Source organism: Lolium rigidum, chromosome 5, assembly GCF_022539505.1.
Source record: "Lolium rigidum isolate FL_2022 chromosome 5, APGP_CSIRO_Lrig_0.1, whole genome shotgun sequence".
NCBI lineage: Eukaryota > Viridiplantae > Streptophyta > Magnoliopsida > Poales > Poaceae > Lolium > Lolium rigidum.
The window spans coordinates 252354368-252370569 of NC_061512.1; the positions used below are offsets into that span (position 1 = coordinate 252354368).

The 16202-nt window shown below is 44.1% G+C and overlaps 1 protein-coding gene across 1 annotated transcript; it reads left to right on the forward strand.

The window, feature by feature from the left end:
• The first annotated feature begins 1703 nt into the window (after nt 1-1703).
• On the forward strand, nt 1704-2933 carry LOC124651208 (ornithine decarboxylase-like). Its single transcript, XM_047190333.1, has one exon. It carries the CDS (start codon nt 1704-1706, stop codon nt 2931-2933), a length of 1230 nt encoding a protein of 409 aa, XP_047046289.1.
• The last annotated feature ends 13269 nt before the right edge of the window (nt 2934-16202 follow it).

Genomic DNA, 16202 nt, shown 5'->3' on the forward strand with positions numbered 1-16202 from the left:
AGATCAAACGGTAGAGGCTATTATAATATCAAATCTTTCTTAAGAGCACAATGAGATGTCTAGAATAACCTAATGCCATAGGAATAGGATACAATCTAACCCTCCCCTGGCGGTCACGCCGTGCCATTCCGGGGAGCCCCTCCTCACCGGCCCTCTGGCCCCCTCACGCCCCTCCCTCCCCCCCTCGCCGCAACCGGTGGTGTCGCCAGGGAAAGCCAGTGTGGCATGGCGGCAGAGGGGGTTCCATATTGTCGCGGCCCTAGAGGAGGGGCTGGTACCCCTCTCTTCTTCGGTGGTGGTGCGCGGCGTCGGTGGACGGAGGGCTATGCGGCGGTGGTGGTAGGCTAGTGGTGTTCCCTGATCTTGGCCCTTGGGGAGGAACTTTCTATATGACATTGGGCATGATTTCTCTGCATGTCATTTAAGGAGCTGTTTGGGCACATTTTACGGCTTGCCCATGAATGTGCCTCTAGCTGCAATATCAAGCATATACTTAGACATATGATTAAAGATCATTATAAATAAATGGAGAACTAACCATTCCTTCATCCTCTCCCATGCAAGCGCTAGTAGCTCGCGATCTTCCTGCCTAAAGCCTATAACGTTTGATCGAAGTTGCGTAGTCTTAGCTAGAAGAAAAAAAATTATTCATAAAAATATTACATCATTCCTCCCATGAAGTAATAGTGCCTTTAGGAAAAGCTAGCAACCAATATTTTGCCTTTCATCTAAGTGAGCAAGGGAATAAACACAACTTGACCGTTGGGGTCAACATTTTTTATGCGCATCATATCACATATCTCAGTAAATATATTTAAGTCCAAACTTGAATCATCAGCCTCCAAATTAATTATGTTGAACTAAACTTAAAAGTTAGGCTTAATTTCATAGTTCGCCGTTGTTACAATGGGCTGAGTGATAGGTCACGCATAAAATCATCATTATGGGTAGCATAATCCCCAACCTTACTTTCTATCATAGTACTATCTTGGTGAGATTGACACTGACAGTGATGGAGTGGTACACGGAACCCTGCGTATCCTAGAATATTGGCAGGTGTGTGCTACTTTATTTTTCAGCTTATTCAGCCATGTTTGTATGGCATCCAATCAGGAACAACTATACATTCGTGTGAAAACTTTATGGCATGGTTTCCAAACTAAGTTCAACAGGACAATTCTCTACTCCAACAATCATAGTGGATCATTCTGCCGCGCACCACACCATCGAGTCTCAGCCTCTCAGGGGTTCTAAGTGTACTTTGCATATGCATATTTAATTGAATCGAACTCCCGTGTGCAATTGGGGAAAGGACGGGTCTGACCAAGCCTGATCGAACGCCCCCGGCTCTTTCTTCTACCTACCGCTGGCGCCGCACAAGCTGGAGCTACACCGGCCGCAGCGTCGCATGCTATGCCCTCTTTTGGACATGGTGGAGTTGACCGCGCCGCCACCTAACTCCCGCCGACGCACTATATATAAATAACCCACCGAGCTAGTTCATGATCACGTCGAAAGCCGCAGAAGCATTCGATCAAGCAATCGATCTTTCTCTCTGGATTTGACATCGTCACCCTAGCCGCTTCTTCGTCTAGATTCTTGGCAAACCTTGAGCTAACTAAGCTAAGCTAAGCTTGGCTTGCATTGCATTATTCACTTCACCGTCGCCACCGTACCGTCGTCGCCAAAAGCTGTTGACGGACATGGGTGGAGGCAGCCCCATGCAGGCGGTGCTGGTGGCACCAGGGGTGAAGGACAGGAAGGTGTTGGCGTTCAATCGGCACGCGCTCAAGGAGAAGGACGCCGTCGCCGCGCTCATGCGCTCCATCGCCGGCTCCGGCGTGCGTAGCGCGTTCCACGTCCTCGACCTCGCCAGGGTCCTCGACCTGCACGCACGCTGGCGCCGCGAGCTCCCCGACGTGCGGCCCTACTACGCCGTCAAGTGCAACCCTGAGCCGGCGATGCTGGGCGCGCTGGCGGCGCTCGGCGCCGGGTTCGACTGCGCCAGCCGCCGAGAGATCGAGGCCGTGCTCGCACTCGGGGTCGAGCCGGGGAGCATAGTGTACGCCAACCCGTGCAAGCCCGAGGCGCACATCGAGTACGCGGCGCAGGTCGGCGTCAACCTCACCACGTACGACTCCGAGGAGGAGGTGGCCAAGGTGAAGCGCTGCCACCCTGGCTGCGAGCTCGTCCTCCGCATCAAGGGCCCCGTCAACGGCGATGCTAAGGTCGACCTCGGCGTCAAGTACGGAGCGCTAGCCGACGAGGTGGTCCCGCTCCTCCGCGCCGCGCAGCGCGCGGGCCTCGCCGTGGCTGGCGTTTCCTTCCACGTCGGCAGCGGCGGGTCACGCACCGACGTGTACCGGGAAGCCATCAAGGCCTCTCGCGCGGCGTTCGACGCGGCTGAGGCCCTCGGCATGCCGCCCATGCGCGTGCTCGACATCGGCGGCGGCTTCGTGGCCGGCGCCACCTTCCACGAGGCGGCAGCAGTCATCAAGGAAGCGCTCGCCCAGCATTTCGGCGACCTCCCACCATGCATTGAGGTGATCGGCGAGCCGGGACGGTACTTCGCAGAGACTGCATTCACGCTCGCGGCGCGCGTTATCGGGAAGCGCACGCGCGGCGAGGTGCGGGAGTACTGGATCGACGACGGCGTCTACGGCTCTCTCAACTGCGTCCTCATGGACGACTACGTGCCGCGCCCGAGGCCGCTCAACGCCGGCCGCCCCGGTGAGAAGACGTACGCGTCGACGGTGTTTGGGCCGACGTGCGACTCTCTCGACACGGTGATTACGGGGTACCAGCTGCCGGAGATGAGCGTGGGGGAGTGGCTCGTGTTCCACGACATGGGCGCCTACACTACCGGGTCCGGCTCCAACTTCAACGGCTTCTACACGTCTGACATCAAGACATTCTTGGCCTACTGCAGCTAGAGTACCACAGTATATATATGCTGGACGCCACACGTTGTTAATTTGTGTCATGTACATATTCGACATCTTGGGTTATGGCTAAGTTGATGCGGGTTGAGTAGAGAGTGTTGGTCCTACCTAAGGAGGATTGTTCATGCTACTCTCTCATTTCTAAAGTGTTTCAAAATTACCCTGCGTTCTAGCATTTGTCGAAGTATTTTGTAATATTTGACTACGTGTATATACAAAAAAAGTAAGTACCCATATTATCAAATTACACATGTGTTGCATGGCCCCACTATAAAAAAACCATCTATCACTAGTATCGAGCAGCTCCGAATGAAAGCCTCATTTTCTACTAGTGTATGTCCAGTCTTTGGTAGTTTGCCGTGTCTAAGACCACATGTACTCGGTATCTAAAACGAATATTCTTGGGGGAAACAGAGGCTTCTCGGACCACTTGAGGTGGCGAAGGATGAAATAAATTGAGGTCGGACGAACTTCAACGGATAAAAAAGATTGGTGCACAAAAATCAAAATTATATCGACACTTAATATTTTATACGATCTTAAGCACAATTACTTAGTACAATGGTAAATTCAAATTATACTTTAATATAAGTAGGGCCTACAAATGTACCAATAATGAAGCTCTAGTGCCGTCTACAAGTCCCAAGCAATGGCAGAGCTCTACCTTCCTTTTGAAAATCCTTTTTAATTTCAGCAAGATCAAGACTTTTGAATATCCCTCGCTCGATGTAGCACACTAATCAAATCATTAAGACAACCATCAGACATCTTGCTGCACAACTTTGTTGATAATCTTCATAGTTGAGAAGGCCCGTTCAACTGTTGCCGTCGCCACAGGTAAAAGCATTGCCAACTCCATGATGCGGTAAACTGCAGGAAATATGGTGTTCCTTTTAAGTTGAACTGTCTTTTTAGTTAGGCTTACAATATCAAAACAATAAAATCTTCAACTCTTGTCGTATGAACATGGAATAGCTCAAGGGCATGTTGTAAATGCTCACGCTCATAATCAGAGAAATCCTCATAATAAATCTCTGTAAGATGAGCAAGCTTATTCACATTAAACCTGGCAAATGAGTTTCTTGGATCAAGACAAGAAATATTGTGAAGAACCTCTGAAGATGCCTCATTAAAACGATGATCAAACTCAGTGACAATGGATTCTATCCCAACATAGAAGGTGTAAATACGATAAAATGACCAGTGGTGACCTGTTATCTTCCCCCTTTTCTTGTTTTACCCCATTTTATTATCATGGTATCCATACTTGGGATTATGATGATATTTCCAATACAAAATGATTTGACACCTTCCAAGAGTGACTCCCAACCATGGTTCCTCTAATTGACCAAACGTGCCACCAAAATATACATATTGAAAGTAGAACTATAAAATATTACTCATCACATACCTCAACAATATTTTGATTCTTCTTTTGTAGTAGAAAAAATACATCATTTGTCATACAAAGTACTTTTAATATCATCTTCATGATAAACACAAAGTTAAATGTCTCCATTTTATGATCATAAACTCCTGTCTTTGTTGGATTACGCATGCCATCCTCAACAATGCCCAGAACTTCTCCTCCTGTCTTAGTTGGATTACGCATGCCATCCTCAACAATGCCAAGAACTTCTATTATTGCATCCCTCATTGAGTCAATACGAGATAAGGTTGTGTAGTGAGAACCCCATCTCGTATCTCCAGGTCGGCACAAGTGTCTTTCTTGATTTTTCCTTTTTCCCGTGGGCATATCACCTTTCTTATGATTAGGTCACTATGTGATATTGGAATGAAATTGATCAATTGGAATGCGAAGTCCTGGATTAAATTTGATGCCATATATACCAAAATATTGTATACCTTCATCTTGTTGAACATGAGCATTTTGTTTACAATATCGTCTTCCACTTGGTCGGCAGTCCTAGAATCTTCATTATCTTCTTCCACTTGTTCGGCAGCCGTAGAATTTTCCGTCTCCTTCTCTACTTATTGCTATTTCTCTTGATGTACCCACAATCTCCAAAACATTTCCAGTCTCACGTGTGCTTGGTTTAGAGTTGCTGCCAAGCCCATCTTGGAGCAAACCACCGGCCCACTCATCCCGTGGGCGCCCTTGCTGCACCCTGGTGGGTCGATTACCGGGAGCACCTACTCTCCGCCTTAAGCGGGAGCGAGCGTTCGCTTCGCCTGAAGAGGTTTCCCTGGGCCGCTCCAAACCTGGGCCCAACAAAAGGTACTGCTTTTCTCTTCTTTTTTTCCTTTCAGTTTAGATCTTTAAAAATGTTCAAATATAAAAAAGTTCAAAAACCAAAAAAGTTCGAATTAAAAAATGTAAATATTAAAAAATGTTTGAATCTCAAAAAATTCATAATTCAAAAAAGTTTGAATTAAAAAATGTTCGAATCTCAAAAAAAATTGATATTAAAAAATGTTCAAATATTAAAAATGTTCAGATCTAAAAAAGTTCAAATTTCGAAAAATTTGAAATTTCAAAAAATGATTCAGAATTTTCAAAAGATTTTTTAAAATCGACTAAAAAACAGAAGACAAACCGGAAAAAAAATCGTTAAATAACAACACACATAGAACCAGTTGGTAGCCGAAAAAACGAGAAATCTGAAGAAAAAAAGTTGTTTCGCTAAGCTTGGTACTAACAGGCCAGCCCATAAAATCGCCACCTGAGCGGAGCGCCAGGTACATCCCATAATGAGTGGCGAATAGGAGTCGCGTCAATTACCAGCACACACATCGGTGGGAAAGGCTAACTAGCGCGCTCTCCTAGCGAATCCCCTCCCTAGCAATCGATTGCTCGAGCAATCACTTTTTGTGGCGCGGAAGCGCTCGCGGAGCGAGTCAATTCCCTTTTTGTCACGTAGTGTTTTAATTGTGTTCACACGTGTTCACACTAACAGTTTGTATTACTACTTTGCAAGTTGCATGCAGCCAAGAGCGTTCACAGCTGCGTGCATGCACATGCACAGAGCATCTCATGGATTTGCATTTAATGAGCCAACTTTTCAGCACGCTTTCATAAGTTGTTGCATGCATACACATAGCATCTCACTCTTTTTCTTCAGCACGAGGCAGACTCTTAATTCTCCTTTTGCAATTCCCTTTTTGCAATTCCCTTTTTGGGTTTTATTTTTCGTACGGTAATTCATGTTTAAGGGGATCCTTTTGCAATTCCCTTTTTCGGGCCAGTGGTTTTTAAGGGGGAAAATAACGGGTGGGAAGATCCACTTGTAACTCAAATGAACTACCACTTGCTACTTAAATTAATTACTATTTTTAAGTTGTAAGCTAACAAAAGTTGCTAAAATATTCTAAATGAAATTTACTTTTTAGGGTCGCTAGGTATTTATATTTACCGTTGATAAATAACGGGGCACCGAGTTGATAACTTGTAAACAAAAAAAGAGTCGCTACATATTTTAAATTAAATTAAATTTTTAGGGTTGATATTTATTTATATTTACCATTGATAAATAGTGGGTCACCGGGTTGATAGCTTGTAAATTAAAAGAGAGTCGCTAAAATATTCTAAATGAAATACTTTTTAGGGTTATTATTTATTTATATTTACAGTTGATAAATAACGAGGCACCAGGTTGATAGCTTGTAAAATAAAAAATGTTCGCTAAAATATTCTAAATGAAATACTTTTTAGGGTTGGTAGTTTTTTTATTATTACCATTGATAAATAACGGAGCACCGGGTTGATAACTTGTAAACTAAAAACAGTCGCCAAAATATTCGAAAAGAAGTTAGATTTTTAAGGTTGGTAGTTATTTATATTTACCATTGATAAATAACAGGACACCGGGTTGATAGCTTCTAAACAAAAAAATATTCGGTAAAATGTTTAAAATAAAATTAACTTTGGGGTTGATAATTTTATACATTTACCGTTGATCACTCAAGTATGGAGGAGTTGATTATTCGAATAGGATAGGATTGATAACTTTTAGTCAGAAAAAAAAGTTTCTCGAAACATATCAACATGGGTGCTAGTTTTGAAGATCTCGTCGAGACGGATTTATTGGTGAAAGCGGATCTTAATTTGGAGTTGTCGTTTGAAAGTTAAAACGTTTTGAATTTTGAAATTTGGAAAACATTCCGCTGACATCGCAGATTCGTCTATTTGTGCATGCATGCGAACTTTCCCTCAATACCTCGCACCAGGTTGATAATTTTATACATTTACCGTTGATCACTCAAGTACGGAGGGGTTGATTATTCGAATAGGAAAGGGTTGATAACTTTTAGCCAGAAAAAAAGTTTGTCGAAACATATCAACATGGGTGCTAGTTTTGAAGATCTCGTCGAGACGGATTTATTGGTGAAAGCGGATCTTAATTTGGAGTTGTCGTTTGAAAGTTAAAACGTTTTGAAATTTGAAATTTGGAAAAGATTCTGCTGACATCAGCAGATTCGTCTATTTGTGCATGCATGCAGAACTTTCCCTCAATACCCTGCATCAGGTTGATAATTTTATACATTTACCGTTGATCACTCAAATACGGAGGGGTTGATTATTCGAATAGGAGAGGGTTGATAACTTTTAGCCAGAAAAAAAGTTTGTCGAAACATATCAACATGGGTGCTAGTTTTGAAGATCTCGTCGAGACGAATTTATTGGTGAAAGCGGATCTTAATTTGGAGTTATCGTTTGAAAGTTAAAACATTTTGAATTTTCAAATTTGTAAAAGATTCCGCTGACATCAGCAGATTCGTCTATTTGTGCATGCATGCAGAACTTTCCCTCAATATCCTGAACCAGGTTGATAATTTTATACATTTACCGTTGATCACTCAAGTACGGAGGGGTTGATTATTCGAATAGGAGAGGGTTGATAACTTTTAGCCAGAAAAAAAGTTTGTCGAAACATATTAACATGGGTGCTAGTTTTGAAGATCTCGTCGAGACGGATTTATTGGTGAAAGCGAATCTTAATTTGGAGTTGTCGTTTGAAAGTTAAAACATTTTAAATTTTCAAATTTGGAAAGTTTTAACGTGGACGTGGGTCAGAGAAAGGAGAGAGAAAGAGGTTTGCTCACGTATGATTAAACCAAAAAAAGCTGTCGGAAAGTGATCGCTAGGCAGGATTTGAGCGAACGATCGCCAGCTAGGGTAGCCCCTCTGCTAGCTAGCTACCGTGCTCACTCCCTCCTTTATCTAGCTAGCTCTTTCTCTATTCTACTTACCTCTCTCTCATCTAGCTAGCAAGCTGCTATTTTTTTAACACCATATATATTAAGCCAGTAAGCTGCCTTAAAAACCTTCCGGTCTCCTTAGGTATCATGGTAAGAAAAATAGTGCGTCTGGAACTTGCTCTTATCTAGTATCTATCAACCTCCTTGTGATCCAATCACGTAAATGTATACAAAAGCACACCGCAATCGGCAAAAACACGGCAGAGAGCCATAATAACGCACTGCAATGAACTAAACATGGCAAAGAGGCAGGAAAAACACACCGCAAAGAACTAAGCACGGAAAAGCCGCGAGACACATGTCCCTACCGGCCGAAGTTGACACATACGTTACAACGGCACAGCTTTCCCATTTGTCCGTACGCACGTCGTTGCTTCCCACCAAAAGACACCCTTTACCGTGTACATTTCCGTGGTACAAGAAGTCATTTCCCGCCTAATTTTTCCTCCATTTTCTTCCCAAAAATTCCTTCCTACCATATTGTTCCGCTATCTTTTCGCCCTCGCGTCACTATATAAAGCCATGTAGCGGACCCAGAGTTCACAACTCAGTTCTCCTCTACCGGTTCCTCCCTCCACATCCCCTCTCCCCGCCACCGCCGGCACCTTACAACCATTTCCTGCTGTCGTCGAGATGTTTCCTTGTCACCGTGCAACCTGAGCTCAAGGGGATTCGCCGGACTCCGTTTGTGGCTGGAAGGCCATTTCTCTGTCAAAATTTGGGCCACCAGAGAGTGTGTGGATTGGCACCTTCAACACCAAGGAGGAGGCCGATGTGCTCACCCCGCAGCCACACTTTGTCTCCCAGTAGGACGAGCGGAGCCACTACCGGAGGCAGCGGCGGCTTGCCATCGCCGATACGGACGAGCGCGCCACGACCGAGGTGGACGAGCAGGCCATGGGTCAGTTCGTCTCAGCTCCCACCTTGGTTCACTACAATTACCTCTCCTATGTGTCCTCTGATATCTTCGTGTGACGATTTCTCGTCATCTCTTCTTCTCTTGTTCCAGCTCTAGGCCTACTCAAATGCTACATGGGCTATTAATCATTCAGATCGCCGTTCACTTTCTGCTTACTGTGTGTTTTTTGGTGGTTCACTCTGTAGGGATTCGTAGCATAGAAAACAAAAAATTTCCTACCGCAAGAACGAATAACAAGCCAAGATCTAATCTAGTAGATGGTAGCAACGAGATGAAGATCATGAGACTAACCCTCGAAGATTCCAAAGCCTACGAGATTAGATCTCGTGGTTGATGTAGTCGATCACTTGCCGCTTGCAAAAGCGCGTAGAAGATCTTGACGGTGCCACAGTCGGGCAGCACCTCCGTACTCGGTCACACGTTCGGTGTTGATGACGACGTCCTTCTCCCCGTTCTAGCGGGCAGCGGATGTAGTAGATCCTCCTCGGAATCCCGACAGCACGAAGGCGTGGTAGCGGTGGTGGTGGAGATTGCTTGTGACGGTAAAGCACACGTCCGTTGGGAACCCCAAGAGGAAGGTATGATGAGTACAACAGCGAGTTTTCCCTCAGTAAGAAACCAAGGTTATCGAACCAGTAGGAGATGAAGACCACGTGAAGGTTGTTGGTGAAGGAGTGTAGTGCGGCGCAACACCGGGGATTTCGGTGCCAACGTGGAACTGCACAACACAATCAAACTACTTTGCCCCAACTTAATAGTGAGGTTGTCAATCTCACCTGGACTTGCTGAAAACAAAGGATTAAACGTATGGTGTGGAAAATGATGTTTGCTTGCAGAAAACAAAAGAGAACAATGATTGCGGTAGGTTGTATTTCAGATGTAAAAGAATGGACCGGGGTCCACAGTTCACTAGTGGTGTCTCTCCAATAAGATAAATAACATGTTGGATAAACAAATTACAGTTGGGAAATTGACAAATAGAGAGGGCATAACAATGCACATACATATCATGATGACTACTGTGAGATTTACTTAGGGCATTACGACAAAGAACATAGACCGCCATCCAGCATGCATCTATGCCTAAAAAGTCCACCTTCGGGTTAGCATCCGCACCCCTTCCAGTATTAAGTTGCAAACAACAGACAATTGCATTAAGTACTGTGCGTAATGTAAACAATACAAATATCCTTAGACAAAGCATTGATGTTTTATCCCTAGTGGCAACTGAAGGAGATATGCCCTAGAGGCAATAATAAAGTGGTTATTACATATCTTTATGTTTATGATAAATGTTTATATATCATGCTATAATTGTATTAACCGAAACATTGATACATGTGTGATATGTAAACAACAAAGAAGTCCCTAGTATGCCTCTTAACTAGCTTGTTGATTAATGGATGATTAGTTTCATAATCATGAACATTGGATGTTATTAATAACAAGGTTATATCATTATATGAATGATGTAATGGACACACCCAATTAAGCGTAGCATAAGATCATGTCATTAAGTTATTTGCTATAAGCTTTCGATACATAGTTACCTAGTCCTTATGACCATGAGATCATGTAAATCACTTATACCGGAAAGATACTTTGATTACATCAAACGCCACTCGCGTAAATGGGTGGTTATAAAGGTGGGATTAAGTATCCGGAAAGTATGAGTTGAGGCATATGGATCAACGGTGGGATTTGTCCATCCCGATGACGGATAGATATACTCGGGCCCTCTCGGTGGAATGTCGTCTAATGTCTTGCAAGCATATGAATGAGTTCATAAGAGACCACATACCACGGTACGAGTAAAGAGTACTTGTCGGGAGACGAGGTTGAACAAGGTATAGAGTGATACCGATGATCAAACCTCGGACAAGTAAAATATCGCGTGACAAAGGGAATTGGTATCGTATGTGAATGGTTCATTCGATCACTAAAGTCATCGTTGAATATGTGGGAGCCATTATGGATCTCCGGATCCCGCTATTGGTTATTGGTCGGAGTGAGTACTCAACCATGTCCGCATAGTTCACGAACCGTAGGGTGACACACTTAAAGTTGGATGTTGAAATGGTAGAACTTGAATATGGAATGGAGTTCGAATATTTGTTCGGAGTCCCGGATGAGATCCCGGACATCACGAGGAGTTCTGGAATGGTCCGGAGAATAAGATTCATATATAGGAAGTCATTTTATAAGATTTAAAATGATCCGGAAGGTTCTATGGAAGGTTCTAGAAGGTTCTAGAAAAGTCCGGAAGAAACCACTATGGAAGGCGGAGTCCCAAAGGGACTCCACCTCCATGGCCGGCCAACCCTAGAGGGGGAGGAGTCTCAAGTGGACTTCCCCAAAGGGGACCGGCCACCCCCCCACATGGAAGGGGGGAATCCCACCCCAAGTGGGATTCCCACCTTGGGTAGGTTTCCTATCACATGGAAGGTTTTGGGTTCGGGTCTTATTCGGAGACTTGTAGTCCAACACTTGGGGCTTCCACCTATATAATGAGGGCCAAGGGGAGGGGGCCGGCCACCCCAACAACCACAAGGTGGCCGCACCCCTATAGTGGCCGGCGCCCCCTCTCCCCAAACCCTAGCCGCCCCGCTCCTCCACTTCCCGCACGCTTAGCGAAGCTCCGCCGGGTTTCTCCACCACCACCGACACCACGCCGTCGTGCTGTCGGATTCAAGAGGAGCTACTACTTCCGCTGCCCGCTGGAACGGGGAGGTGGACGTCGTCTTCATCAACAACCGAACGTGTGACCGAGTACGGAGGTGCTGCCCGTTCGTGGCGCCGTGATCAAGATCTTCTACGCGCTTTTGCAAGCGGCAAGTGAACGTCTACCGCAGCAACAAGAGCCTCATCTTGTAGGCTTTGGAATCTCTTCAAGGGTGAGACTCAATAATCCCCTCGTTGCTACCGTCTTCTAGATTGCATCTTGGCTTGGATTGCGTGTTCGCGGTAGGAAATTTTTTGTTTTCTATGCAACGAATCCCTACAATGGTATCAGAGCCGTGTCTATGCATAGATGGTTGCACGAGTAGAACACAATGGTTTTGTGGGCGTTGATGCTCTTGTTATCTTTAGTTTGAGTACTTTGCATCTTTGTGGCATAGTGGGATGAAGCTGCTCGGACTAACTTTACATGACCGCGTTCATGAGACTTGTTCCTCGTTCAACATGCAACTTGTATTGCATAAGAGGCTTTGCGGGTGTCTGTCTCTCCTACTATAGTGAAGATTCAATTTACTCTTCTATTGACAATATTAGTATCAACGTTGTGGTTCATGTTCGTAGGTAGATTAGATCTCTATCGAAAACCCTAAACCACGTAAAATATGCAAACCAAATTAGAGACGTCTAACTTGTTTTTGCAGGGTTTGGTGATGTGATATGGCCATAATGTGATGATGAATATGTATGAGATGATCATTATTGTATTGTGGCAACCGGCGGGAGCCTTATGGTTGTCTTTAAATTTCATGTTGAGTAGTATTTCAAAGTAGTTGTAATAGTTGCTACATGGAGGACAATCATGAAGACGGCGCCATTGACCTTGACGCTACGCCGACGATGATGGAGATCATGCCCGAAGATGATGGAGATCATGTCCGTGCTTTGGAGATGAAGATCAAAGGCGTAAAGACAAAATGGCCATATCATATCACATATGAACTGCATGTGATGTTAATCCTTTTATGCATCTTATTTTGCTTAGATCGCGATGGTAGCATTATAAGATGATCCCTCACTAAAATCTCAAGATAATAAAGTGTTCATCCTTAGTATCACCGTTGCCAAGACTTGTCGTTTCGAAGCATCTTGTGATGATCGGGTGTGATAGAATCAACAAGTGCATACAACGGGTGCAAGACAGTTTTGCACATGCGGATACTAAGGTGGCCTTGACGAGCCTAGCATGTACAGACATGGTCTCGGAACACGTGATACCGAAAGGTAGAGCATGAATCATATGGTTGATATGATGAACACTTTGAGTGTTCGCCATTGAAATCACACCTTGTCTCGTGATGATCGGACTTAGGTGCGGTGGATTTGGTTCGTGTGATCACTAAGACAATGCGAGGGATATTGTTTTGAGTGGGAGTTCACCTAGATTTTTAATTATGTTGAATTAAAATTTGAACTCAATTTGTCATAAACTTAGTCTAAACTTTTGCAAATATATGTTGTAGAGATGGCGTCCCCAATCAATTTTAACCAGTTCCTAGAGAATGAAAAGCGTTTGAGCAACGGTAGCAACTTCACCGACTGGTTCCGTCATGTGAGGATCTTCCTCTCTGGCGGAAATCTGCAATTTGTGCTTGATGCACCGCTAGGTGACCCTCCTGCAGAAACTGAAACCGATGAAGTAAAAGTTGTTTACGAGACTCGGAAAACTCGGTACTCTCAAGTTCACTGTGCCCTCCTGTGCAGTCTGGAAGCCGATCTTCAAAAACGTTTTGAGCACCACGATCCTCATGAGTTGGTCAATGAGCTGAAAGCTATATTTGAGACTCATGCGGCCGTGGAATGCTATGAAGCATCGAAACACTTCTTCAGTTGCATGATGGAAGAAGGCAGCTCCGTTAGTGAGCACATGCTCGCCATGACCGGGCATGCGAAGAAACTCGGTGACTTGGGAATAGTGATTCCTAACGGGCGGGGATTAATCGTGTCCTTCAATCACCGCCACCAAGTTACAAGAACTTTGTGATGAACTACAATATGCGGAACATGAACAAGGAGTTACATGAACTCTTTGGCATGCTAAAAGCTGCTGAGATTGAGATCAAGATAGAGCACCAAGTGTTGATGGTCAACAAGACCACCGGTTTCAAGAAACAGGGCAAGTCTAAGGGAAAATTCAAGAAGGGTGGCAAGAAAGCTGCCACGCCTCCTGTGAAACCTAAGAACGGCCCTAAGCACTGATGCTTGAGTGCTATTACTGCAAGGAGAAGGGACACCGGAAGCGTAATTGCTCCAAGTATCCGACCGATCTAAAGAGTGGCCTTGTCAAGAAGAAGAAAGAAGGTATATCTCGATATACATATTATAGATGTTTATCTCACTCGGTTCTCGTTCTAGTACACGGGTATTTGATACTTGGTTCGGTTGCTCATATTTGTAACTCGAAACAGGAACTAAAGAATAAACGAAGACTACTGAAAGATGAAGTGACGATGCACGTTGGAAACGGATCCAAAGTCGATGTGATCGCTGTCGGCACACTTCCTCTACATCTACCTTCGGGGTTAGTTTTAAGCCTAAATAATTATTATTTTGTACCCGCGTTGAGCATGAACATTATATCTGGATCTTGTTTAATGCAAGACGGTTATTCATTCAAGTACTGAGAATAATGGTTGTTCTATTTTTATGAATAATATCTTTTATGGTCGAGCACCTGAAAAGAATGGCTTATTTATGTTAGATCTCGATAGTAGTGATACGCATATACATAACATTGATGCTAAGCGAATTAAATTGAATGATAATTCTACTTATATGTAGCATTGTCGTCTTGGTCATATTGGAGTGAAACGCATGAAGAAACTCCATACCGATGGATTACTTGAATCACTTGACTTTGAGTCACTTGATAGATGCGAAGCATGTCTAATGGGAAAAATGACTAAGACTCCATTTTACGGTATGATGGAGCGAGCTCGCGACTTATTGAAAATCATACATACCGATGTGTGCGGACCAATGAGTGTAGCATCGCGTGGTGGTTATCGTTATGTTCTAACCTTCACAGATGATCTGAGTAGATATGGGTATATCTATTTCATGAAACATAAATCCGAAACTTTTGAGAAGTTTAAGGAATTCCAAAGTGAAGTAGAAAATCAACGTAACAAGAAGATTAAATTTCTACGATCTGATCGCGGAGGTGAATATCTGAGTTATGAGTTTGGCATGCATTTAAAGAAATGCGGAATACTTTCACAATTGACACCGCCGGGAATACCACAACGAAACGGTGTGTCCGAACGTCGTAATCGAACTCTCTTAGATATGGTTCGTTCTATGATGTCTCTTACTGATTTGCCGTTATCATTTTGGAGTTATGCATTAGAGACAGCCGCATTCACTTTAAATAGAGCACCATCAAAATCCGTAGAAATGACACCGTATGAATTATGGTTTAATAAGAAACCTAAGCTGATCGTTCCTTAAAGTTTGGGGTTGCGAAGCCTATGTAAAGAAGTTACAACCGGACAAGCTAGAACCCAAAGCGGAGAAATGCGTCTTCATAGGATACCCTAAGGAAACTATAGGGTACACTTTCTATCACAAATCTGAAGGCAAAATCTTTGTTGCTAAGAACGGAACCTTTCTTGAGAAAGAATTTCTCACTAAAGAAGTGACTCGGAAGAAAAGTAGAACTCGATGAGATTGATGAATCTATACTCGTTGATCGGAGTAGCGCGGTACTGGAAGTTGTACTGTACCGCCTACACCGGCAACGAGAGGAAGCTAATGATAATGATCATGAAACTTCGAACGAGGAAACTACGGAACCTCGCGGATCGACAAGGGAACGTGCCACTCCTCGATTGGTATGATCCTTGTCTAAATATCATGATTGTGGATAACAATGATGAGGACCACTGCGACGTATGAAGAAGCGATGATGAGCCCGGATTCCAACAAATGGCAAGAAGCCATGAAATCCGAAATGGGATCCATGTATGATAACACGAGTGTGGACTTTGGTAGACTTACACGATAGCCGCAAGGCTGTCGAAAATAAATGGATCTTCAAGAGAAAAACAGATGCTGATGGTAATATTACTTGTCTATAAAGCTCGACTTGTCGCAAAGGGTTTTCGACAAATTCAAGGAGTTGACTACGATGAGACTTTCTCACCTGTAGCGAAGCTAAAATCTGTGAGGATTTTGTTAGCAATAGCTGCATTTTTCAATTATGAGATTTGGCAGATGGATGTCAAAACGGCGTTCCTTAATGGTGCTTGATGTCTACGGGTGCTTCTATTCTTGTAGATAGTGTTGGGCCTCCAAGAGCAGAGGTTTGTAGAACAGCAGCAAGTTTCCCTTAGCAATGCATGTGTGTGTGTGTGTGTGTGTGTGTGTGTGTGTGTGTGTGTGTG